The sequence below is a fragment of the Kogia breviceps genome, chromosome 13 (assembly GCF_026419965.1).
Source record: "Kogia breviceps isolate mKogBre1 chromosome 13, mKogBre1 haplotype 1, whole genome shotgun sequence".
NCBI lineage: Eukaryota > Metazoa > Chordata > Mammalia > Artiodactyla > Physeteridae > Kogia > Kogia breviceps.
Window position 1 is genome coordinate 84,828,521 of NC_081322.1, and position 22,996 is coordinate 84,851,516.

General features: G+C 49.0%; 3 protein-coding genes across 22 annotated transcripts in view; 2 read left to right on the forward strand and 1 right to left on the reverse strand.

The window, feature by feature from the left end:
• MAP3K4 (mitogen-activated protein kinase kinase kinase 4) overlaps window positions 1-11,037 on the forward strand; it is a 162,508-nt gene extending 151,471 nt beyond the window's left edge. For 4 of the 17 annotated variants that reach the window (XM_067011118.1, XM_067011119.1, XM_059083503.2 and 1 more), the window contains exons 20-26: window positions 977-1,047; window positions 1,824-1,940; window positions 2,828-2,987; window positions 4,863-4,985; window positions 5,829-5,935; window positions 7,609-7,788; window positions 10,006-10,979. In XM_067011118.1, coding sequence (XP_066867219.1) covers window positions 977-1,047; window positions 1,824-1,940; window positions 2,828-2,987; window positions 4,863-4,985; window positions 5,829-5,935; window positions 7,609-7,788; window positions 10,006-10,026 — 779 coding nt within the window. In that variant the 3' untranslated portion in view covers window positions 10,027-10,979. Of the gene's footprint in view, window positions 1-976; window positions 1,048-1,823; window positions 1,941-2,031; window positions 2,123-2,827; window positions 2,988-4,862; window positions 4,986-5,828; window positions 5,936-7,608; window positions 7,789-10,005 lie in introns of those variants that run through there. The other 13 variants (XM_067011113.1, XM_067011115.1, XM_059083501.2 and 10 more) reach the window with 7 other exon arrangements.
• An 8,187-nt stretch (window positions 11,038-19,224) lies between these two features.
• LOC136792392 (uncharacterized) lies at window positions 19,225-22,852 on the forward strand. Of its 2 annotated transcripts, XM_067011125.1 has the most exons (3): window positions 19,225-19,723; window positions 19,809-20,143; window positions 22,554-22,566. In XM_067011125.1, exons 1-2 carry the CDS (start codon window positions 19,266-19,268, stop codon window positions 20,098-20,100), a joined length of 750 nt encoding a protein of 249 aa, XP_066867226.1. In that variant the 5' UTR covers window positions 19,225-19,265; the 3' UTR covers window positions 20,101-20,143; window positions 22,554-22,566. The 2 variants fall into 2 exon arrangements, with proteins under 2 accessions (XP_066867226.1, XP_066867225.1); XM_067011124.1 differs by having other exon boundaries at window positions 19,809-22,852.
• LOC131767983 (1-acyl-sn-glycerol-3-phosphate acyltransferase delta) overlaps window positions 20,481-22,996 on the reverse strand; it is a 1,414,884-nt gene continuing 1,412,368 nt past the window's right edge. For all 3 annotated transcript variants that reach the window (XM_059083506.2, XM_067011123.1, XM_067011122.1), the window contains 2 exons: window positions 22,597-22,795; window positions 20,481-20,745 (listed from right to left, as the gene is read on the reverse strand). In XM_059083506.2, coding sequence (XP_058939489.1) covers window positions 20,651-20,745; window positions 22,597-22,795 — 294 coding nt within the window. In that variant the 3' untranslated portion in view covers window positions 20,481-20,650. The remainder of the gene's footprint in view (window positions 20,746-22,596; window positions 22,796-22,996) is intronic.

Below are 22,996 nucleotides of genomic sequence, written 5' to 3' on the forward strand. Positions count from 1 at the left end.
TGAAACAGTTTCTCCAAAATAACTAGCAATAAGGTTGTGTGAGAGAAGGAGCTGATTATGTTTCGGATCTTTCCCCCATTTAAATGCATTTATCTGGACTTCCCTGGTGGTGCAGTGGTTAAGGATCCGCCTGCCGATGCAGGGGACACGGGTTTGAGCCCAGGTGTGGGAAGATCCCACATGCCGCGGAGCAGCTAAGCCCATGCGCCACAACTACTGAGCCTGCGTGCCACAACTCCTGAAGCCTGCTTGCCTAAGCCCGCACACTGCAATGAAGAGTAGTTCCCGCTCACCATAACTAGAGAAAGTCCGCGTGCAGCCACGAAGACCCAACTCAGCCAAACATAAATTTAGAAAAAAACAACAACAACTCTCATTTAAAAATAAACAAATGCATTTATCTGTTGAGCATTTAGGTCTGAAGAAGCAAACAAAGTTGTAATACAGGACTCTGGGAGCCTCAGGACATTTATTAATTCTTGTTATCAGTCTTATACAGCCATATATCCCCTTAGTTTAATGTCCCAAAAGGTGTGTTAGTAGAATATCCCACTAGTGTCCCACACGCCTGGCTGTACAGCAGTGAGGTGCATTGAGATGACAGTCAGGCTTCTGGCCACTAGCCTTGCCCGCCCACCTCGCCCAGCCCTCCTTGAGGGCCGTAGGGGCTCAGAGGTGGGCACTAGGGGGCTTAGTCCTCACCTTCATGCCTCTTCTGGGATTTGCCGGTCAGGTCTCCTCTATACACAGGCATTTACAGGTAAGACATAGTGAAAAGATCGCCTAAGACTTCAGTTATTATGGTTATTAGGGAACATTCAGAAATAGCTTAGATCTTACAGTAGTCGACTATAGTAAGCATGGTTATAGATATATGAACACAGATTTGGAATTGCAAGAGATTATTGTACGTTTCAATGAGTTACAATGGCCTGGCTTTGGTGGCTGAGAGCAGCTCATTTGTTCCTGTTCACAGGGGAAGGACAGTATGGGAAGGTCTATACCTGTATCAACGTGGACACCGGTGAACTGATGGCTATGAAGGAGGTGGGTGCTCCAGCCCTCTGGGGGCCTTTCTGTCTGAGGCCTCTGTGTGCTAGAGACGTGGAAATGAAACTTGTGTTTATGAGGTTAGAGCTGGCCTGAGTGCTTCTAGTGGGTCGTCTAGGCCTGAGGGCTGCTTCCCAGCATTTACACCATCGGGACCAGAGGGGACTTGGGGTGGGGGGCATTTGTGGTGAGGTTCAGAAATGAACAGCTTTTTATCTGCTGGACGTAGAAGAGCGGGAGCAGGGAGCTCCTGAACAGGGAGGCCCCGGCGGGAGGCAGCGAGGGCCGCGGCGGGTGCGGCTCGAGCCGCGCCACCGTGCTCCCCGAGTGGCTGTGCGGGGGCAGCGGGCACACGTGGGCCCTCCTCAGCCCCTGCGGCATCTCTCCATCTTCCTGTGTGGCGCTTACCCGCGCCGCTTTATGACCTCATTGCCGCGTGGCTGTAAACTTCGTGAGGGCAAAATCTCACCTCCTTCTGTTATCTTGCCCGGAACCGAAACACCTGTGATTGCTTCCTGAATGTTTCATGTTTTGGTTCCTTCAGTCTGTAGTTAGGAAAATGATCCCATTCGCTGTTATCTGGCCACGTATTCTAAAGCAGGCGTGTTTAATCCAACGAGGAGAAGGAGGCCCAGCAGTGAGGTCACAGGCACACTGACCGTGGTGCCGGGGGGCTGGACAGTGGACGTGTCAGCGTCCCCACCTTGCGTTCAAGGTCGGCGTCTTTCTAGCTGTGACATTGCCAACAGTAATCAAGAGTTTTCCTTTTCCAGATTCGCTTTCAGCCTAATGACCACAAAACTATCAAGGAAACGGCAGACGAACTGAAAATCTTCGAAGGCATCAAGCACCCCAATCTGGTTCGGTATTTTGGTGTGGAGCTGCATAGGGTAAGCCAACTTTGGTCACACTGTTTGGTGTGAGCGGCCAGTGAGGGCACAGATGGAGTCCTGTCCTACATCACAGGTCTTCTCATTTCAGAGCACAGTAACTTTGCCTAATTATCAGGAAATCTCCATGAGTTACATCATTTCTGCCTTCTCTCTGAAACTAGAGGAGTTCTTCCTAAAATGTAAGTTGTAGACTGTAGTCATTAACCCGACATTATAAAGCACTGAAACCCATCCTGCCAACCAGAAGATTTCTCTAATGCCCCTTACACAGCTGTGTGTCGCTTTTTTTTCTTCCATTTTTTGCTGAACCACTGTTGAGTGCCTTGTTCGGTAACGTTTCTCCTTTCATACGTATTTAAGGAACTGTTGTGAAATGAGAGAAAATTAAGACCTCAGATTATTTTCCCCCTTGTGTTTAGAGATAAACACTTCGAGGGAAAGAGGATAACGTGGAGCGTCTTGGTGGAACATGAGCTTCTGGGGAATTTGGATATCGGTGATTTTTTACGCTTTTCACAGATAAATTCATATCTGAAAAGGATGTGTTTCAGTACTTAATAATATAATTTATAGGGACAGCCCTGTTGGTCCCTGTCTGAGATTATATAGCGGACTGAGTTTCAGGGGATCATAGACATGTATCACCTGTGAGTTGGAGATGTTCTTATCCCAACTAGCTGTATAATTCCAGACAGAGGAGGCAGGCAGAGACACGGCTGTAGGGGAGTTAGAAATGACCGTTTGAAGACGAATTCAGTATTCAGGACGGCGAGTGTAGCCTACCCTTAGAGAGAAGAGTCCTCTGGGGCGTGGCCAGTGAAGCGTTCCAGGTTCTTCACCGAGTGTCCGGGTAAACACAAGGCTGCATTTGATTCCTCCCGCAGGAAGAAATGTACATCTTCATGGAGTACTGTGACGAGGGCACCTTAGAGGAGGTGTCGAGGCTGGGGCTCCAGGAGCACGTCATCAGGCTGTACTCTAAGCAGATCACCGTTGCAATCAATGTCCTCCACGAGCATGGCATAGTTCACCGTGACGTTAAAGGTAATGCCCGCCCTCAGCTCCCCGCCAGAGCCAGCCGTGCCCGGCACACGGTAGCTGCCCCCACGCCGCTTCTTCCCGCGCCCGCACACCACTTCTCTGCAAAGAAATACCTTTACTTGAGGTGGTCTTCTGTAAAGAACCCAGCATCAAGAAACTGTGCAGGACACACGTCTCCGTCTAGGAGTGTGTTAAGTCCGCTGTTCTGTTCGGCGCTGCTTTTAGCCAGATCTGTTACCCCCAGAACGAGACTTGCTATTTTATAGGCTGATTTCAGCTGCCCTGGTCAGAGCGTGCTTTCTTTTCCTTGTGTCAAGAACCTCGTGTGTTTCTATATGAACGTCATGACCGTGTAAAGTGGCGGTGAGTCAGGAACGCCGGTGTAAGTTCAGACGCGCAGCTGGGCTTGGGGAGATGTGGACGGGGTTTATTTACACCCCCCTCCTCCAGGGTAGAGTTCCGCTAAAGGTCGCTTGGGTCACGCTGACTGATTAAAGCGCTCTTCCCTTCTCCTGTGTGGTGAGTAGCCGTGCTTCTGTCCCAGAACTGTCCCTCTTGCGTTTACCTTAACCACACCGTGCCCCCGACCTCTGTATTTGGGAGTCTCGGGGACAATTAGAGTGACAAATTAGCTTTGTCTCTAATGGCCCTAGACTGAAGGATTCCATCCTGTCCCATAATCTGAGGCCTAAACAGGTTGACTCTAGAATGGCCGGACTTCAGACCAGGCATTCGCCTCAGAGGGGGCTGGGTTACCCACCGCCTGCTTTGCCGGGTGGAAGAGTTGTCCGCACTCTCTAAGGCGGCTCCTCCTGAATCCCCAGCATGCCCCGGTCTGGCTGCCCGCCCGCCCATCCACCGCCTTGCTTTGCTGTCTGGCATCATCCTGGCTTAAATGGCTCTGGGTCAGGCCATGGCATTGCCCGTTTCCAGTTGCTCTGACACAGATTCCACACTCACGAAATGGTACCTTCGTGTCGCTGGCCACGGCCGTAAAGAGAACCCCTCAGAGACCTTGAGTCAAGTCCGTCCACGTGCGTCCTTGGGATGTTCTCTATAGCTCATCGTGTCTGAGAGTGTGGGCCTGTGGGCGAGCTCCAGACTCGTGCCGTTAGCGCCGTGTGCTCCCCGGGGGGGCCGCCTGCCCTGGGAGCACTCAGGCTGTGAGGGCCGACAGAGTGCAGCTCATCGTGTGCCTGGTTGTGTAAAGTGAGGGGCCCTGTGTCACTTTTGGGAGGAGGTGCCGTCGACGCGTAGCGCTGAGCTGTGCGGCTCCGTCGGAGTGGCCACGGCCGGTAGCCTCTGGAGGAGGCAGAGCCGCCCTGGGAGACGAGCGGTAACCCCGGGTTCCAACTGGAGCACAGGCCGGGCCCGTGCACTGCTTGCGGAGGTGTGGGACGGTCACGGAACATTCTTTTCAGGCAGTCTGAAGTCAGCGTAACGGTGGCCTCGCGGACGCAACTCTGCAGACCAGCAGCGTGTGTGCCAGGCCTCGTCTGCACGTTGCTTTCTGCGGCAGGCGCTGCTGATCGTGTACAAACTCTTAGTTTTCAGGGACTCTGCCGCCACGAGCATTTGTGTTTTATGTGCACTTTCTCTTTACGTATCTCCCTGGGTTTTTAACGTTAGAATTTATGCGTGTATTTCAGTTCAGAATTCATTGGTCAGAGCTATCTGCACTGATACTAAAACTTCTTTGCCGTGTATTAACATTTGTGAATAAGGCTTAAAATCTTTCTGTGATTACACTTTGCAAGTGAAGTTTCGTAAGACTTTATAACTTTTGTAGATCAAGTTCCTGATAGTTTAGGTTACCGTGTGAACTTTAAGATGCCTGCGTTGTGTTTTGGAGGCTCACGACTGCTTATTTCTTGTTAGGTGCCAACATCTTCCTCACCTCCTCTGGGCTGATCAAGCTGGGAGATTTCGGGTGCTCCGTGAAGCTTAAGAACAACGCCCACACCATGCCCGGCGAAGTCAACAGCACGCTGGGGACAGCAGGTGGGTGCGGCTGGGCTTGTCTTGGCACGGGGCTCACTCCACGTGCTGGGACCCCGCCTTTCCCTCTGCCTCCTGGTCCGCACGCGTGGACAGCAGGTGAGGGCTTCTAAGCAGGCGGGGGAGGAGCCACCCTTGAAAGCGCTTGATTTCTCCCTTAGACTTAAAGGAGGGAAGAAAGGCCTCTTTTCTTCCCAGAAAAACCTTGTCATTCACATTGGGTTTATTAAAACTATTCTAGGGCTTCCCCGGTGGCGCAGTGGTTGAGAATCCGCCTGCCGATGCAGGGGACGCGGGTTCGTGCCCCGGTCCGGGAAGATCCCACGTGCCGCGGAGCGGCTGGGCCCGTGAGCCGTGGCCGCTGCGCCTGCGCGTCCGGAGCCTGTGCTCCGCAGCGGGAGAGGCCACAGCAGTGAGAGGCCCGCGTACCGCAAAAAAAAAAAAAAAAAAAAAAAAACCTTTTCTAGTCAAAACAACATGTTTAAGTAGTGATTATTTGTTTTGATTGTTTAGAAACACATAAAATTTTACATTCTCCTTTGCAGGTTAAATTTCATATTCTCATTGCAAATACAATTTATCTGAATATTTGCATATTCAGAATTGTCTTTTAGAAGATAATTTGGCTCCTAAAATGTCCATCCGAGAAATTGATTTAAAATATTAATTTTCAAGTTTTGACGTTTTTTAGTGTGTAATTCAGAGAAAGGTCCCCCCCGACCCCCGAACAAATGAGTTGTTTCTTCTCTGTGGAATATTGGGCGATATTAGCATATTGCTTGGCTCTGGACTACGCGGTGCTATGTCTATAACCCATTCTTATCTCCGTATCTGTGACTTTTAAAGCGTACATGGCTCCAGAAGTCATCACTCGCGCAAAAGGAGAGGGCCACGGGCGTGCGGCCGACATCTGGAGTCTAGGGTGTGTCGTCATAGAGATGGTGACTGGCAAGGTGAGCAGAGCCTCCGCGGGGCCGGGGGGCTGGAGGAGGGCACTTTACATCAGCGGCGCGGTAATGGTGGCTTTACCCCCGTTATGAATGCTGTGGACACACTTCCTGCAAAATAGAGAACGTGACCTGTCAAAAGGTACGTAAGTTAAGACAAGTGGCAAACTAGGAACCAAATATTTATAAGATGCGGGACTTAGAGAATTCCTCAGAGGAACAAGAAAAGCATAATTCTCAAATTAAAACACAGAACTAAGCAGCTGTGAAAAGAAACAGGAAGTTGAAAACTCACGTCCCCACGAAGACTGGCACGAGAACGCCCAATCAACTTTCTCCATGATTTGCCAAAACGTGGAAGCAACCGAGATACCTTTCAAAGGGATAAACTGTGGTAATCTATGTGATGGGATATTGCACAGCAACAGAAAGAAACTGGGCCATGAAGCGACGTGGAGAAACCTTAAAAGCGTATTGCTAAGTGAAAGAAACCAGTCTGGGGAGTTCCCTGGTGGTCCAGTGGTTAGGGCTCGGCACTCTCACTGCTGAGAGCGCAGGTTCGATACCTGGTCGGGGAGCGAAGATCCTGCAAGACTCGAGGCCAAACAAAGAAACAAGCCAATCTGGAAACAGCACGCACTGTATGATTCCAACTATATGACATTCCAGGAGAGGCAGAACAAGAAAGGCAGTAAGAGATCAGTGGTTGACGGGGGCTCTGGGGGAGGGAGGGAAGGACAGATAGGTAGAGCACAGGCATTTGCAGGGCACTGAAACTGTTGTGTATGACATAGTGTCTGAAAATTGATCTTCTGATGAAGATACCACTAACGCACAAATACACAGAGGCACAGTGTGTGTGGGGGGGTTAGCCATTACTTATAAAGCAAAAAAGTTAGAAACCTCTTAAGTGTTACTAGTAGGAAATTATTATACCACTGTACCTCGCAGCTGCTGAAAATAAGTGCTTAGTGACTATTAGCTAATATTATTTCTATTAGCATTAACATAGAAAGATGTCCATGGTATCTGTTACTTCAGTCAAGCCATGCATCAGAAAAAGAACAAGTTCTCACATTGAAGAACATATATCTCAATAACTAAACGAAGGTACACAGATGAGAATGCCATACAAACTCAGTTCTTTCCCCCATGAATCTCATTTCCCTGTAATCATAATAAAATAATCTAAGCTTTGCAAATTGTCGATAATTTGATGCCGATTATTCGACAAGGTAGCATATTAAACATCCCTGTGTGATAACTGTTGAGTTTTGTTTGATTGACATTTTTATATTACTTTATATGTTACATTTTTTATTCACATGATGATGGCATCTAGATAATACTGGACTAATTGGACACCTAAGTGGGGTAGGCAGACTATGTTCACCACCCGGTTTTGTAAATAAAGTTTTATTGGCACACGTGGTCATACCCATTCCTTTATTATGTTATAGCCTAAGGCTGCTTCCACGCTACAGTGGGAGAATTGAATAGGTGTGACAGAGACCATATGGCCTGCAAGCCTGAAATAGTTACTGTTTGCCCTTTAAGTAAAAGTTTGCCAGCCTCCATATGTATCAACATTGAGATGCCTAAAAAGAGATTGGGCGGTTGCATTTCTGTACGGCCATGTAGTATTGAAACCTGATTTTTTTTTTTTTTTCTGTTTTTAGAGACCTTGGCATGAATATGAACACAACTTTCAGATTATGTACAAAGTGGGAATGGGGCATAAGCCACCGATCCCTGAGAGGCTAAGCCCAGAAGGAAAGGACTTCCTTTCTCACTGCCTAGAAAGTGAGCCCAGGATGAGGTGGACGGCCAGCCAGCTCCTCGACCATTCCTTCGTCAAGGTTTGGCAGATTGCTGTGTAGCCCTCTCCTTGTTTAAGTATTTGAGTTCTGTTCGCATCTGGCACTTAAGGAAGTTTGGAAACTTAAATATAAAATATCTAAGTTTGAAATGGGAAGGAACTAAATGTATTATGCTGGGGAATTTTGTATGTTTTTTCTTTTGGAAAATGTTTGTCGAGGTTCTCCTCCTTGATCCATGTGGATGGTTTGAGGTGCACTTGGGACTGTTAAATGGAATTTTAAGTGGGACTGGATGAAAGACACAGTTTTCCCTCTTTTAGAGTACACAGTCTCCTTGAGTACAGGTTAGTAACAACTAATCTCTGCTGGGAGAGTAGAGACGGGAGGAGTGACTAAGAATTATGTTAAGAGCTGCGATAATGGTACATATGCCACGTTGTAGGGTCACTGAAAAGAGGAATTTAATCCAGTCGGGAAATCCCAGCTATCACTCTTTTTTTTTTCTTTTTTTTTTTAAACTCTTTTTATTTATTTTATTTATTTTTGGCTGTGTTGGGTCTTTGTTGTGGCGAGCAGGGGCTACTCTTGGTTGCGGTGCGCGGGCTTCTCACTGCGGTGGCTTCTCTTGTTGCGGAGCCTGGGCTCTGGGTGCGCGGGCTTCAGTAGTTGTGGCGCGCGGGTTCAGTAGTTGTGGCGCACCGGCTTAGTTGCTCCTCGACGTGTGGGATCTTCTCGGACCAGGGCTCGAACCCGGGTCCCGTGCATTGGCAGGCGGACTCTTCCCTGGTGGCGCAGTGGTTAAGAAAGTCCCTATTAACTTTCTTTAGAGTGAGATGCCTGAGCTGTTTGGGAGGGTTTAGCCAGGTCAGGAAACGCAGGGAGGAGTATGGCGGACAGAATGGAAGAGACACGGAAGGGCTCACTGCCAAGAGGGTAAAGCACCCAAAGGACTGTGTATAGGTAACGTACTGACGGAGCACAGGATGTGGAAAGTGGCAAAACTTAAGGCTGGGAAAGGAAGCAGGGACCACGTGAAGGGATTTCAGTTTTACTGTAACCATGACATGATTAAATTGTGTTTTAGAACAGTCACTCTGGAGGTGAGAGACTAGTTGGGAAGCTAGTGGCACAGCTGCTGGGTTGGGAGTGGGAGGTCAGGGGTGAGTTACCAGCCGTATGACAGGAGTTAGAATGGCTATGAGTAAGTAACTGATGGGATGTGACAGGCACGTGATGGGGAGGAGTCCAGGACGGCTCCCGGGCTCTGGCTTGTGTCACCAGGTTATCGAGATGCCATTCGCCAAGATAGGTCAAGAGGGCAGCTGGTTGAGGGTTGGGTCGGGAGATGATGGTCTCCTCTTTGGTAGATTGAGTTCGAGGTGTATTTGGAATATCTGCTGGGGGATTTTAGACAGGCATTTGGATATTTTGGACTGGCACTCCAGAGAACTGGGATAGGACACAGATTTGAGAGAGAGAGATACTGCTGGGAGAGCACTTAGAGGAGACATGGAATGAGAGTGGAAACCTGGAGAAAACATTTACAGGGTCCTGCAGAGGAGCCCCTGATACAGGGACGGAAGATGCAAGAGAGGGGTCACGTTATTCCTGGGTGAGTGAAATTAAGTAATCAATAGCTGGATATGCTGCATAGATATTAGGGACTTGTAATTAAATAAAAATGTATTTATTCTTTATAAAATATATAAGCAATTTTTATTGACTTGATAATTGTACAAATACGTTCTTTTTTTTTTAATGTATTAAGCCCCTTTTTAAAAAAAATATTTATTTATTTTTGCTGTGTTGGGTCTTCGTTTCTGCACGAGGGCTTTCTCTAGTTGCGGCAAGCGGGGGCCACACTCTTCATCGCGGTGCGCGGGCCTCTCACCGTCGCGGCCTCTCTTGTTGCGGAGCACGGGCTCCGGACGCGCAGGCTCAGCGGCCGTGGCTCACGGGCCCAGCCGCTCCGCGGCACGTGGGATCCTCCCGGACCGGGGCACGAACCCGCGTCCCCCGCATCGGCAGGCGGACTCTCAACCACTGCGCCACCAGGGAATACGTTCTTAAAAATGCTTTCAGTAGTCAATTGGTAGAGCAGTAACTGAGCACTGACATGTCACTGCACCGATTACGCCTTTGCTCTGTGCCAGGCACAGTGCAGAGGGAGCATCAAGACGCGCTGATCATGACGTTGACCTGTACACCTTACGTGAGGCATGCATAGGGTTCAGCTCTCCCCTGCCTTCCTCACAGGTTTGCACAGATGAAGAATGAAGCTGGGCAGCCTGCGGCCTAGTAGTGTGTGTGCTCGGAAAACTCTCTTAATCACTCTACTGTATGTAACATTTACACAAAGGCTGCGCTGAGAAGCAGTACAGGCCTTTTTAACCTTCCAAGACTGAAGACTGCACAGGTGACAAGCGTCACTCCTCCTGCTGCTCCTGTTTGTTCGATGTGGCACGGGGCCCTCCTGAGTGATGGTGTCCACGAGGTAAAGAAGCTGCATGTTAAGTGCCATTACTACTGTACACGGACCATCGCCTCCGTCACCGCCGTTTCTCGGGTGACTGAGAACCGTGACATCAGTGTAGTATTTTTGACCTTTCTAGGTTCAAAAGCAGTTGTAGTGTTATCAGGCGTCCTGGGCCTTGTTAATCTCTTGTTTGTCGAGTGCACTGACTGTGAAACCTTACCTTTTGTTGTTGTTGGCAAAAGCCACAGGTTTGTTATGCAAAAGGCTGATTAATGAAATTTAAGAAAAAGGTTCTTTTTTCAATAAATGGTTTATTTTAGGAAAGCTCAGTTATATTGTCTTTCAATGGTTATCAGCTGCAGAGCCGACACATTATCTGATACAGAGGTCTGTCCTTGTCACACATGTGTTCCTCAACAGAAGGGGTGCAATCAAGTGTGCTGCTGAAGGTGGGCGCTGGGTTAGGAGTTCCTTCAGGGTCTAGAATCTCCTCGCTGCAAAGGGAAAGAGATAAATGAAACGACACTAAGGATGTAAGAGGCCCTTTTAAATCTTTGTATGTCAACTGCAAGTTTATAACAGGTGAAAGTTGAAGCCTTGTTATCACATGTTGGGGGCTCAGTTTATTTTCATATCCAGATGTACAGGTACTGGGTCAATGTAAACACTGCTGAATACTCTCTTGACAAGAAAGCAGCTTTCTCAGAATGTAAATATTTCAGCAGTTACTTTTCTAAAATAGCCCAAACTATATGTCACTGATGGTGTTCTTTTCTTTCTTTCTGCTATTAAATTTTTTTAAAGATTGACCTTAAAGCTTCCTGAAATCTTTTTAGAAGGTGTCTGCCTCATTCCTTACGCGTAGCAGCCGAGTCTGGACAAGCGATTGCTCAGGCACGTGCTGTACGTGCACCTTCCCTCCAGGGTAGGAGGTCCCCTCGCATAGAAATGAATGTCCTTGAGAAAGCTGGCATCACGGAAGGATTTGTACAGACACTTAGAATTTTTATTTTTCAGTAGAACTTTGTTTTTCAGTTTTTTAAAATAGCTTTTTGAGGTATAACTTACCAACATGTAATATTTAAAGTATACAGTTCAGTGATTTTTAGGATAGTCGTATAGTGTGCAGCCGTCATCATAATCCACCTTAGAACAACTCCATTACCCCCAAGAGACAGCTCATGTCCGTTTGCAGTCACTCCTCACTCCTCCCCCCAGCCTTAGGCAGCCACTAAGCCCCTTACTATCTCTGTAGATTTGCCTGTTCTGGACATTCAATATAATGGTCTTCTGTGTCTGGCTCCTTTCACTTAGTATGATCATTCTAAGGTTTATTCTAAGGTTTACAGCATTGTGTTAGTGCTTCACTCCTTCTTATTGCTGGATGTTATTCCACGTATGTATGGATATGCCACGTGATTTACTTATTCATTTACTGCTTCCACTTGTTGGTTATCATGAATGATGCTGCTCTGAACACGTGCATACAGGTCTTTGTGTGGACCTGTATTTTCCTTTCTCTTGAGAGTGGAACTGCTGGCTCATATGGTAAATCCATGTTCAATTTTTTAACAAACTGTCAAACTGCTTCCAACGTGGCTGCATTGTCTTAATTCCCAACCAGCAACGCAAGAGACTTCTAGCTTCTCCATACCTTTGCCAACACTTGATCTTGTCTTTCTTTTTGTAATAGCTATTCTAGTAGATGTCACGTGTTATCTCATTGTGGTTTTGATCTGCATTTCTCTGACCACGGTGAGCATTTCTTGTGCTTGTTGGCCATTCATATATCTTCTCTGGTGAAGTGTCTATGTGAATCTTTTGCCCATTTTTATATTGGGTTATTTGTCTTCTTATTGAGTTGTGAGAGATTTTTATATATTCTGGATACAAGTCCTTTACTAGATATTTGATTTGCAAATGTTTGTTTTTATCCCCCAGTCTGTGGCTTGTCTTTTCACTTTTTTTTTTTTTTTTTTTTTTTTTTTGCGGTACGCGGGCCTCTCACTGCTGTGGCCTCTCCCGTTGTGGAGCATAGGCTCCGGACGCTCAGGCTCAGCGGCCATGGCTCACGGGCCCAGCCGCTCCGCGGCATGTGGGATCTTCCCGGACCGGGGCACGAACCCGTGTCCCCTGCATCGGCAGGTGGATTCTCAACCACTGCGCCACCAGGGAAGCCCTCTTTTCACATTTTTAGTGGTTTCTTCTGAAGTACAGAAGTTTTAAATTTTGAAGTCTGGTTTATCAACTTGTTCTTTATTGCATGTGCTCTTGATAGCCTATCTAAGAAATCATGACTTGACTCAAGATCATGAAGATTTACACCTATATTTTCTTCTAAGAGTTTTATAGTTTTAGCTCTTATATTTAGGTCTATCATCTATTTTTAGTTAATGTTTGTGTATCACATCAGATAAGGGTCCAGGTTCATACTTTTGCATGTCGATATTTATTAGACCCAGCATTCATTTGTGGAAAAGACTGTCCTTTCTCCATTGAATGGTTTTGGCATCCTTGTTGAAATCAGTTTACTATAAATCTAGGGGTTTAATTTATTTCTGACCTCTCAATTCTGTTCCATTGATCTATATAGCTGTCTTATGTAGAACTACACTGCCTTGACTAACGTAGCTTTATAGTAAGTTTTGAAGTTGGGAAGTGTGAGTTCTTCAACTTGGTTCTGCTTTTTCAAGATTGTTTTGGCTATTCTGGGTCATTTGTATTTCCCTATGAACTTTAGGATCAGCCTGTCAATTTCTGTTCTCCCCCCAGCCCCCACCAAAAAAAAAATCAGCTGGGATTTTGATAGATTGCACTGAAAATATAGAACAATGTGGAGAGTATTGTTATCTTAACAATATTACGCTTCCCAATTCATGAACAGGATAGCTCTCCATTTATCTGGATCTTTAATTTCTCTCAGCAGTGCTTTGTAATTCAGCGTACAATTCTTGCACTTTTTAAGTCTGTTTCTAAGTATTTTATTCTTTTCATGCTATTGTGAATGAAAGTATTTTCTAAATTTCTTTTCAGATTGTTCATTGCTAGTATATCAGTACAGTTGATTTTTGTATATTGGTCTTTTATCCCATGGCCTTGCTGAACTTGCTTAATAGCTCTAGTAGTTGTTTTGTAGACTCCATAGAATTCTCTACATATAAAATCATGTCATCCAAGAATAAAGACAGTGTTTCTTCTTCCTTTATAATCTGGATGCCTTATATATTTTTTCTTGACTAATTGCACTGGCTAGATCCTCCGTCCAGTACAATGTTGAACAGCACCGGTGAGGATAACATTCTTGTCATGATTTTGACCTTAGGTGGCAACATTCATTCTTTTAATTTATGGTGTTAGTTGTGGGGTTTTGGTAAAATGCCCTTTATCAGGTTGAAGATGTTTCCTTCTTTTCCTGGTTTACTGAGAGTTTTTATCGTGACTAGATGTTTGATTTTGTCAAATGTTCTTTCTGCATCTATTGAGACGATCAGATGATTTTTGTGCTTTATTAATATGGTGTACTACATCAGTTGATTTTTGGATATTAAACCAACCTTGCATTCCTGGGATACATCCCTACATCAGTTGATTTTGGGGTATTAAACCAACCTTGCATTCCTGGGATACATCCTAGTTGATCATAATTTATAATCCCGTCTGTGTACTGCTATTGCAATTTGTAATGTTTTGTTGAGGACTTTTGCCTCTGTATTACATGAGGGATATTGCTGTGTAGTTTTCATTTCTTGTGATTATCTGGCTTTGGTATCAGGATAGTGCTGGCCTCATACAATGAGTCGGGAGGTTTTCCTCCTCTTAGAGCTTGTGAGGAACTGGTATGATTTACCATACTTCTTTAAATGTTTGGTAGAATTCACTAGTGAAACCAACTGTGCCTGGGTTTAATCTGTGGGAATTAATTAATAATTCAGTAATACTTTTAAGTTCTGTTAAGGCTGGTAGTGATGTTGTCTACTTTTTTTTATTCCTGATTTTAGTATTTGTGTTTTCTTACTCAGATCTTTTCAAAGAATCAATTCTTGTTTCATTAATACTCTTTATTGTTTTTCTGGGTTCCATTTCATTTTTTTCCCTCACACTAATCTTTATTATTTCCTTCTTTCTGCATGCTGTGGGTTTAATTTGCCTTTTGTTTCGTTTTGTTTTGTTTCTTTAGAAGATGGTGAAGGTAAAAATGATTGTAAAAATAATCCGCAAGACCATTTCCTTTTATATATATAGTTTACAAATAGAGCATATATCTTGAACGTATTGTAAGGATAGTTTCTCAGTAAGTTAAAAAAATGTAATGTGTAAGCAGGGGGTAGATTTTCTTTTTTCTTCTAAAATAGCAATCTCAGCTACTGACATTATATACTCTAGAGTGAGGTCGCAAACCTTTTCTGTAAAAGGTCAGAGACTGAATATACTTGGCTTTGCAGGCTATAGGATCTTGGTTGCAACTACTCAACCCTGCTGATGTAGCATAAAAGCAGCCATAGCAACACGTACATGACTAGATGTGGCTGTGTTCCAATAAAACTTTATTTACAAAACAAACAGCAAGTGGGTCTTAGTTTGCTTAGTGCTGCTCTAGATCACTAAGCAAAATTAAGAAACATCATTTTCCTAGGCCAGTAGAACTTATACAAAAGAGTATTAGCTTTCAAAGGCCATGTGTAATGCTACCTTATTCATATGTCTATATACTACTATGAAAAGGTGAATTATTCACTCATCAGGTCAAAACTGAGGTCAGGTAGCTGTGAGCTAACAAGGCTGGCTCCTGTGGGCTTATACGGAGGAGAGGTGCTGAAGGCAGCTCCGAGAGGAGTCTGAGCTGGCTGCCGAACCGCGCATGTCTGCTTACACAAAGGCAGCTCTGCCCCTTGAAGCATGCCTTTTTTTCCCCTAGTAAGTGGAGGATCGCATATTTTTCCAAAATCAATGAGCTTGTTCCTACCAGCGTGTTGAAGTAGGTAACTCCCTTATTAGTTGCAGTGTCTAAAGTCACTGCCTTGCAAATCACTCCTTTGATGGCGTGATAGAAACTTCTGTGCTGCTTGGAATGTTTCACCCTCCCTGTAGCCCAACAGCCTCTTAAATTCCCAGCCTCATCCTGATTTAACATCACAAGGGTCACCAATCTTCTACTCTGGGAGGGATCCTCTAGTCACATGCTCCAGCAGCCTGCCATTTCATCACATCACTTTTTTTCTTCTTGAGTCAACTCGTATAAATTCTAGAGGCACGGCTCTTTTCATATATTAGGTGATTTTTTTCCTTATCCATTTAAATCATTCCTGTTTGAGAGTGACTTCTTCCTAACACAAGTCCACCTTAGTGGTTTTCTACCCACCTTCCAAAGGAAATTATTATTCAGCAACCCTAACTTTTTGTTCATACTGCTTTACCTCCTTAAAATTCAAAAGAACATAGATGCCAGAAATTTCAAAGCTCTTTAGGCACTCCGGCATGTGAAACAAGACTGTATAAAAACATATATTAAAGGTAAAAAATTGTATGAGTCTCGCTCAGTGAAAAGCTTCACCAATACAGCCCCAGGAGATATTTTCTAGATACTGAGAAGGTCTGAGTATGGTCTTACTGTTGTTTTTTTTAATCAATTCATAACCTTAATATTCAGATAGGACAAGGCTGCAGGGGCTGAGGAATGCCAGCTTTGGAACTGCTTATCCTTCACTGGAGAAACGCTATGCTGTTTTCACTGATAACTGAAGTTCAGGGTGTTGACCATTTTTACTTTGGCCTAATTGTGCTTGAGAAAGATTTTTATTTTTACTTTAGGAAAGGGAGTCAAAAGAAGACAACTGAAATTCGATTATTAAAGCCTCTAAATCTGTGTCGCTTCATGGCTGCTCACTGTGACCCCGTGTGAGGGGCCCAGGAGCCCACGCTGCCCCCGTGGAGGTGACGCTCTGAGGAGACATACGCTAGCTACTGAGGTGACGTTCTGATATTCTGCTCTTTCTGACCAAAATAATGGTAATTTCCAAAGGCTGAATGCCATAAACAGATACCAGTTGGTGGCAAGTGCTGTGAATGGTCTCAAATGTCACGGATCACGAGAAACAGGAGTATGTGCTGAGTCGCCTCCTGTCAGGTGTCCGCCCGGTGCTTTGGCCAGTGGAGCAGGACAGGAAGCCTCGGGGCATCCGAAGGGCTCGGTTTTCATTTACATTTATTTATTATTATTTTTTTTCATTTACATTTATTGGAAGCTCTGGAAATACTCAAAACCCACGCCAGGGATGCAGGAGTGTGAGATGCAGCCTCGGAGAGCTCGGGGCGCCCGCTCGCTCGTAGTTGCCAGGTCTGGCGCTGAGGCTCGGGTGGCCCGGTGAGAGCCGAGCCCCTCAGCCTTCTGTAGGGGGTCGGGGTCGTTTCGGAAAGCAGAGGGACTGGACCTGGGAAGACTGCTTGCTTGTTTGCTTGGAGGAAGACCGGCTGCCCGACGTGCAGCTCCTGGCAGCTCAGCCCCGTCCCACCCGCCGTAGAAGGAAGGCAGGGCCAGCGCGTCAGTGAACACATGCGTTCCAGCTTCTTTATTGTGTGCTCTGTAAACAGCGCGCCGGAACTGCACGGTTAAGGCGTTGGAGACACAGTTGCTGAAGGAGGTGACACTGAACAGGACAACCTGAGGGACGTGTCACAGAGTAAACAGGAGGGTCACGCCGGTGGGCGCCCTTCCGACAAGCTCCGGGGCAGGAGGGGCGGCACACGGCCAGCTGCAGGCGCACTCGTGGCCCGTGCTGCTTCCGTGGCAGGAAAGTGCGGCCCTGGCGGCCCCCCTGTGTCACCCGGCGGACTGGCGGTCGCCAGAGGGTTTGTTCTTCCCGCGCTAACCTGGCAACGCTGAGCAAAGCCTGGCGAGCGCTTGAGACGGTGCTGGATGAAACCTCCTGTTTGGAGCAGGCCCCTCCACGGATGCCTTCTCGCTTCTGTCCATGTTTACGAGTAAGTTCTTAAAGCCTCTGAAAGCCTAATCCGTTTGCCTTGGGGACCAGCCAGGCCACTGTTCCACTTCACCAGGAGAGAAACCGGAAACCAGCGGGGTCTGGTCTGTGTCTGTCACATCAGCTATTTCTACATTTTGGCTGCACAGTTACTGGATGTTACATCTAAATCACTGTCTTTCAGACCCACTTAGCATATATTAGAAAAACACATTCATCAGTAGCTACTTTTTTTTTTTGCGGTACGCAGGCCTCTCACTGCAGTGGCCTCTCCCGTTGCGGAGCACAGGCTCCGGACGCGCAAGCTCAGCGGCCTTGGCTCACGGGCCCAGCCGCTCCGCGGCACGTGGGATCTTCCCGGACCGGGGCACGAACCCGCGTCCCCTGCATCGGCAGGCGGACTCCCAACCACTGTGCCACCGGGGAAGCCATTTTTTTTTGTTTTTTAACAAGGGTTTCTTTAGAGAATACAGCAGTCAGGAGCTATTCCAGTACGACTGTGTGATCGTAGGAAAAAGGCAAACTGTGGTCTCTCTACAAAAGGTAAACAAGGTGGCCGACTAGCTCAGAACGTGCGTCTGCTTTTCCTCCACGTCAGTCACAGAATCAGTCCACCTTCCTTAAACTCATCTCAGGTGGTTGGTGTTTTCTAAGTAAAGAAAGTCCCTTTATGGGCTCAGTTCCTAGAAGAAGTGCATTAAACTCCCTGCCTCAAAGCTGCAGGTCTCGGACATGGCCCTTAACACCTGGGAGGACCCTCACTGATCTCCAGTCTGCAGGAAACTCTGCATTTTTCTCTTCCACACTGGGTTTCAGAGCAGCCTCTGAGCAGCGCTGACCTAAGCTGCCATGGGATGGAGGTGTCACACAGGATCCCGCACTGCTTGGGGACAGACAGCCGGCTTCACATCCACAGGTTTTTAATTCTTAGAGAAGTAAACGCCCTGGGAACCAGCACTGTTCTCTGCTGAAGAGATTGTGGCATCGACAAGACCCGGACAGGGTGAAGGGATTCGGGGAGGGGTGCCTGTCTCTGCCTTTACGGTAACGCGCAAGAGGAACACCGTGTCCCTGTACCGCCAAACAAAATGTTTTTTCATGGAGGGAGCCGAACAGCTGAAACGCCGTTAGGATCTCTCCCCGGCAGCCCACGCTCTCTGGTTTCCTAAGGAGAATGTTTTGCCTGCCTTCCTCCAACCTGGACCCTTAGGTCTGCACTGGTGAGCAGCTTTGTTCGTTTGCTTGTTATGTTTTGTGTTCGGTCCTAGAGCCAACTCAGGTTAAATGTCTATGGGTCCCTTTTATGTTCCAGGCAGAAGGAGTGGATATATGTTATTAGAACTTAGATTACTGCTGTTGAATGGGAAGATGGCACTGAGAAAAAGGACACATTTTTGGACACTCCAAGGTAATTTCTGAGCGTTTTTGAGAAGTACCAGTGTGGAGGCAACTTTCTAAGCTTTCGCCTTATTTATTTAATGCTTTAGGAGTCTTAAAATGTGATCACGTATACTGCTTCATTTCACCCTTGACACAACCCAAGAGGTAGGTGTTATCACCCCCATTTTACAGTTGGGAAAACAGAGGTAAAATGCTTCACGCAAGGTCTTATAGGGACTTAGCTGCAGGGTTCCACGAGGGTGAACCTTGTAGCTCGGAGCACAGCCAGTGCTTCTGACTGCTCTACTCTGTCTTCTCCCACGGGGAGCTAGGAGACCCCAGGGTAGAACGGCCCAGGTGTGAGCCGACACGCCGGAACACGGGTGCACACCTGAGGTGCTTATCCCGGGCTGCTGCCCCCAGAGCTCTGCTCCTGAGGGGAGGCAGCGTTTGGAACTGGCATGTGGCCTTAGGCAGGGTGGGAAAGGCCCCACCCTGCCCTCGGGGACTCCAGTAAGGGGCCCCTCACCCCAGCCTCACCGACACTCTCACATCAGGATCTTCCTCTTTTCACTTCTGCTGATTTGTATCAGTGGTCCCGTAAGCAGAGAGCTGCTCTTAAACCCTCTAGTAACTTCACCTGTGCTTGGTAAGCACTCAGTGACTAAGAGCAAACGTGGGACATGATTCGGAATAGAATAAGCCTTTACATAGTATTTGGCCAACTTTTATATGGGACCGTTCATCCCTTCTTACATAATCGCAGCAAAATAGGAAGTAAGTACCGGCTGGCGTGGGGCAGTCCAGCTCGGCGCACGTACCCATCGGGCCCACCCAGTGCTGCGGCGTCTTGGCCTGAGGTCACATGGTGTCTGGTATCTAATTGTTCTTCTCCGGAAATATTACTGCTTTTCTCTGTTCTTGTTTTGCATCTGGCGTCTGTTGACTGGCAGCAGTTTGCCGAAATCCTGCACGTGGACCATTTTACTCCAAAGACCGTCCTAGATGCCAAGGAGCAGAGCTCTTCCGCGTCGTGGCTTCCAGAAGGAAAGCAAAAGCCCGGGGAGACCACGTACCAGTGTCTGCTCAGCCTGACCCTGCTCAGAGGAGCTCCTGGGCTCCGGCATGGTCCTCTGTTAAAGTGAGCCTGCATTTGTTTGGGGACCAATTTCTGCTTGCTACCGAGATGAGCAGAGGTTGTAAAGTCATCTCTCAAATCGCTGCAGGACGCCCAGGCTGTATTTTAACGCTCGGCTTCGAGATGAGGTTCTTCAGGAAGATGGGCACGTCTTCAAGGCTCAGGCCAGAGACTGCACTGCAGGGAGGCTGGGGAACCTGCGCTGCCTCCCAGGGGCCCCGTCACCGTGTCCTGCGGCCTTCGGCCACGGCTCAGCTAGCCTCCTGGCTCCTGCCCTGTCTCCACGCAGACACTCGCGAGGCTGCTGCGTTTGCAAACCCACCTCCTCTGGCCACCCCGGCCCGCCGCGGGCCCTCTTCCCCCCAGACCCCTCCTTGTGAGCAGCCTCCAGAGAGCGCCGTGGTCCAGACTCCAGAACGCAAGGTAGGGGCTGAATGGAAGGGGGGAGCGGGCTGTGTGAACACACCACACAGGAGCCAAACACTTTAATTGTTTTTTTTGGAGGCTTAATTTCGTCATCTTACCTAAAGTGACTTGCACTCTGTCTGGGGCAATCCAGGGTTACAGAAAACCCAGCACCAAAGGATGGAAGGGAACTCCCCCAGTGTGCCCAGCTTCTGCCCTCCCCCTGCACCTCAAGTACCCTCTGAATGACCACACCCACCCGCACCTCATTCTCACTCACACGCGTTCTCTCTCACCGCACACACACGCTCACACGGACTCACACGGAAAGAAAGAGAACCGAAGCCCACTAAAGCACGGGGGGAAAGGATTTAAGCACATCATCTGCCTCCCCATCTGGCGCTGAGACCATGCCCCTGCCTCCCCAGCAGGGGCTCACCCAGCTTCGTCACTGGGTCCCTCCAAGGATGATGGCAGCGTCCACCAGTCCTCCAAGGTCCCCTTCGGATGGTGGTGCGTCCTGGGTCAGTCGCTGTGTTTCGGCTTGCTGTCCATGTTGCCGTAGGCGGAGCCCTTGTCAATTTCCGTGACGCCAATCATCCATCGGACCCCCACGGAAGCTGCAGAAAGAGGAAGGGCAGGTTAGGAGAAGCCCGCAGGGACTCCGGTGTGATTTGGCCGACGGGAGCCAAAGAAGGGAGCCTTGTAAATCTCAAGCATCAGCCGAGAGCTGGCCGACTTGGCTGCGCTTCAGAACGCCTGCCTCGGTTACCCTGAGCGTGGCCGCCGGGGTCTAACTGGACTAGGAGACATTGAAACAGAGCGAGGCTGTTCTGGTGGCGAGTTTTAACCCTTCGGCGCACGGGAGGCGAATAGAACGTGGTGAGCCATACGCCACTGTACCCAGGGGCTTGCAGAATTCCTCTGCTTCCTGTGCGGATCCCTGAGGCATGCAGCGCAGTAACTTACAAGCGCCCTTCCGCAAGGCTTAATGAAGGACAGTACCAGGTCCTGGACAACGCAGCAACTCAAGTTCCCGTTTAGCGCCCAGCGTGTCCCAACGTTGCTTTTGGCGCAAGTTTTAGAGCAGCAGACAAGCAAAGTCCCTGCCTGCCTTTTCTCCGACAGCGGGATTTGGCCCAAACAGAGAACATGTAGGATGTACGTCAGAGCCCGGTTTAACCACTAGGAGGCTGGAAAACACGGTCTAGAGCGCAGAAGCTGCAGTTTAAGCGCTCCCTCTGGAAACGACAGACACGGTGAGCTCCCTGGGCGCAGGGGCCACGTCTACCTCAATCATCTTGGTGTGCCCAGCACCGAACACGGGGCCTGGCAACAGTCTGTTTACAGCATGCACGTAAAAGTGGATAGAGGGGGAGTGGCTGAAACTGTGAACTGTCAGACCAGGGGGCCGACTGGGATGGAGAGTCCGCCCAGCGTGTGAGGTTGATGGAGCCCATGGGTCAGTTACAGTGGGCTGCCTTCAGCCTGGGGCCAACTCCAAACAGGCTGGGACATGAGCCCCCGTCCCAGCGATAGAACTTCTGTGCAGCGGAGTTGATGACATTGTGGAGAGTGAACCTCGGACTCCAGTGCAGAAAGGCTTCATGAGAGGACCAAGACATAGTGATTCCGGGCAAAGCGTAGCAAGCCTCGGGCTCACGGGTGATGAGGTCTTGGGCAGACAGCAGTCACTTCCTCCAAATCTGGAGACGCCCCACGTCTCCCAGGGAGGGTGCTGGGCCTCTGCTCACCACACACCCGGGCAGCCCTCCCCGGCCGTCATCTGCAAGGAGCCCCAGCTTCCTCCAGAGGGTGTGGTCTGCGTCCTCGCCTTCCTGCTGCTGCATATGCAGAGAGGCTGGGTCCAACCCGCCATCCCCATTGCACTGGGGGCCTGGCAACCACAGCTCCCCTGGACACCCAGCCGGCCAAGCAGCACACCGGCCGTGTAACTGGCTGCCCCACTTCAAAAACAAGTGGCAGTGCCCAGGGAAGCTTGGGGCTATGAAGAAACGTCAGTCGTTTGAAACCACATACGGGTCAAGAAACCCCGTAGGGATGAGTGAAAAGACCGAGTTACCCAACATCTCCACTCAGTGCAGGTGGCAACCGAGGAGACGCACCCACACTTCCCCCAAAAGGCCTGGACCCACTTTGAATAGCAAAGAGCCTTTGTTGGTTCCTGCTAGGACCCAGGAAATAGTTTTCTTGCTGATGAGCAGAGCCCGGGGAAGACGGAGCTCTCGTCCCAGGTCCCTGGCCCCTGGCGGGGCGTGCAGGCGCAAGGGGCGCATGCGCACGGGGAGGGGGCGCGCGGGCGGAAGAACCCCCAGGCTGGGGTTTCCGGGCCCGGCTCGAGCTTCTGCAGGCGGGCCTTGTCCTCACGGACAGCGCGGTGCCCCCCTCCTCCCTGCCCCTCCCGCAGATGCTGCCCCCCCCCGCCCGGGCCCCGGCAGCCCCGTACTCACCCACGAAGAAGACGAGGACGAAGCTGGCCAACGTCAGGGAGGAGCCGCTGCGGACCATGTTGACGAGGAAGCGGAAGAACGGGTAGAGCAGCAGCGAGGCCCAGAAGAGCCAGTTGACGAGCGTCCAGGGCCGCCGCGGGGGCACCATGGGCGTCCCGGGGAAGGCGCCCGTGCGGGAGTACTCCTCCTGGAGGGCGTCCTGTGGGCAGAGGGCCACGTGACCTCCTGCCGCCCGCCCGCCCGCCCCCGGGCCCCCCACCCCTTCCCCGGCGCCCCGGCCCTCCCCGCGGTGAGGCCGGGCGGCCCCCTGGGCCGGAACCTCCCGAACCCGGTAAACGGCCAATGGGGGGGGGGGGTGTCTCCCAGCTCGACTCAAATACCCTAACATCCTCCCAGGGCC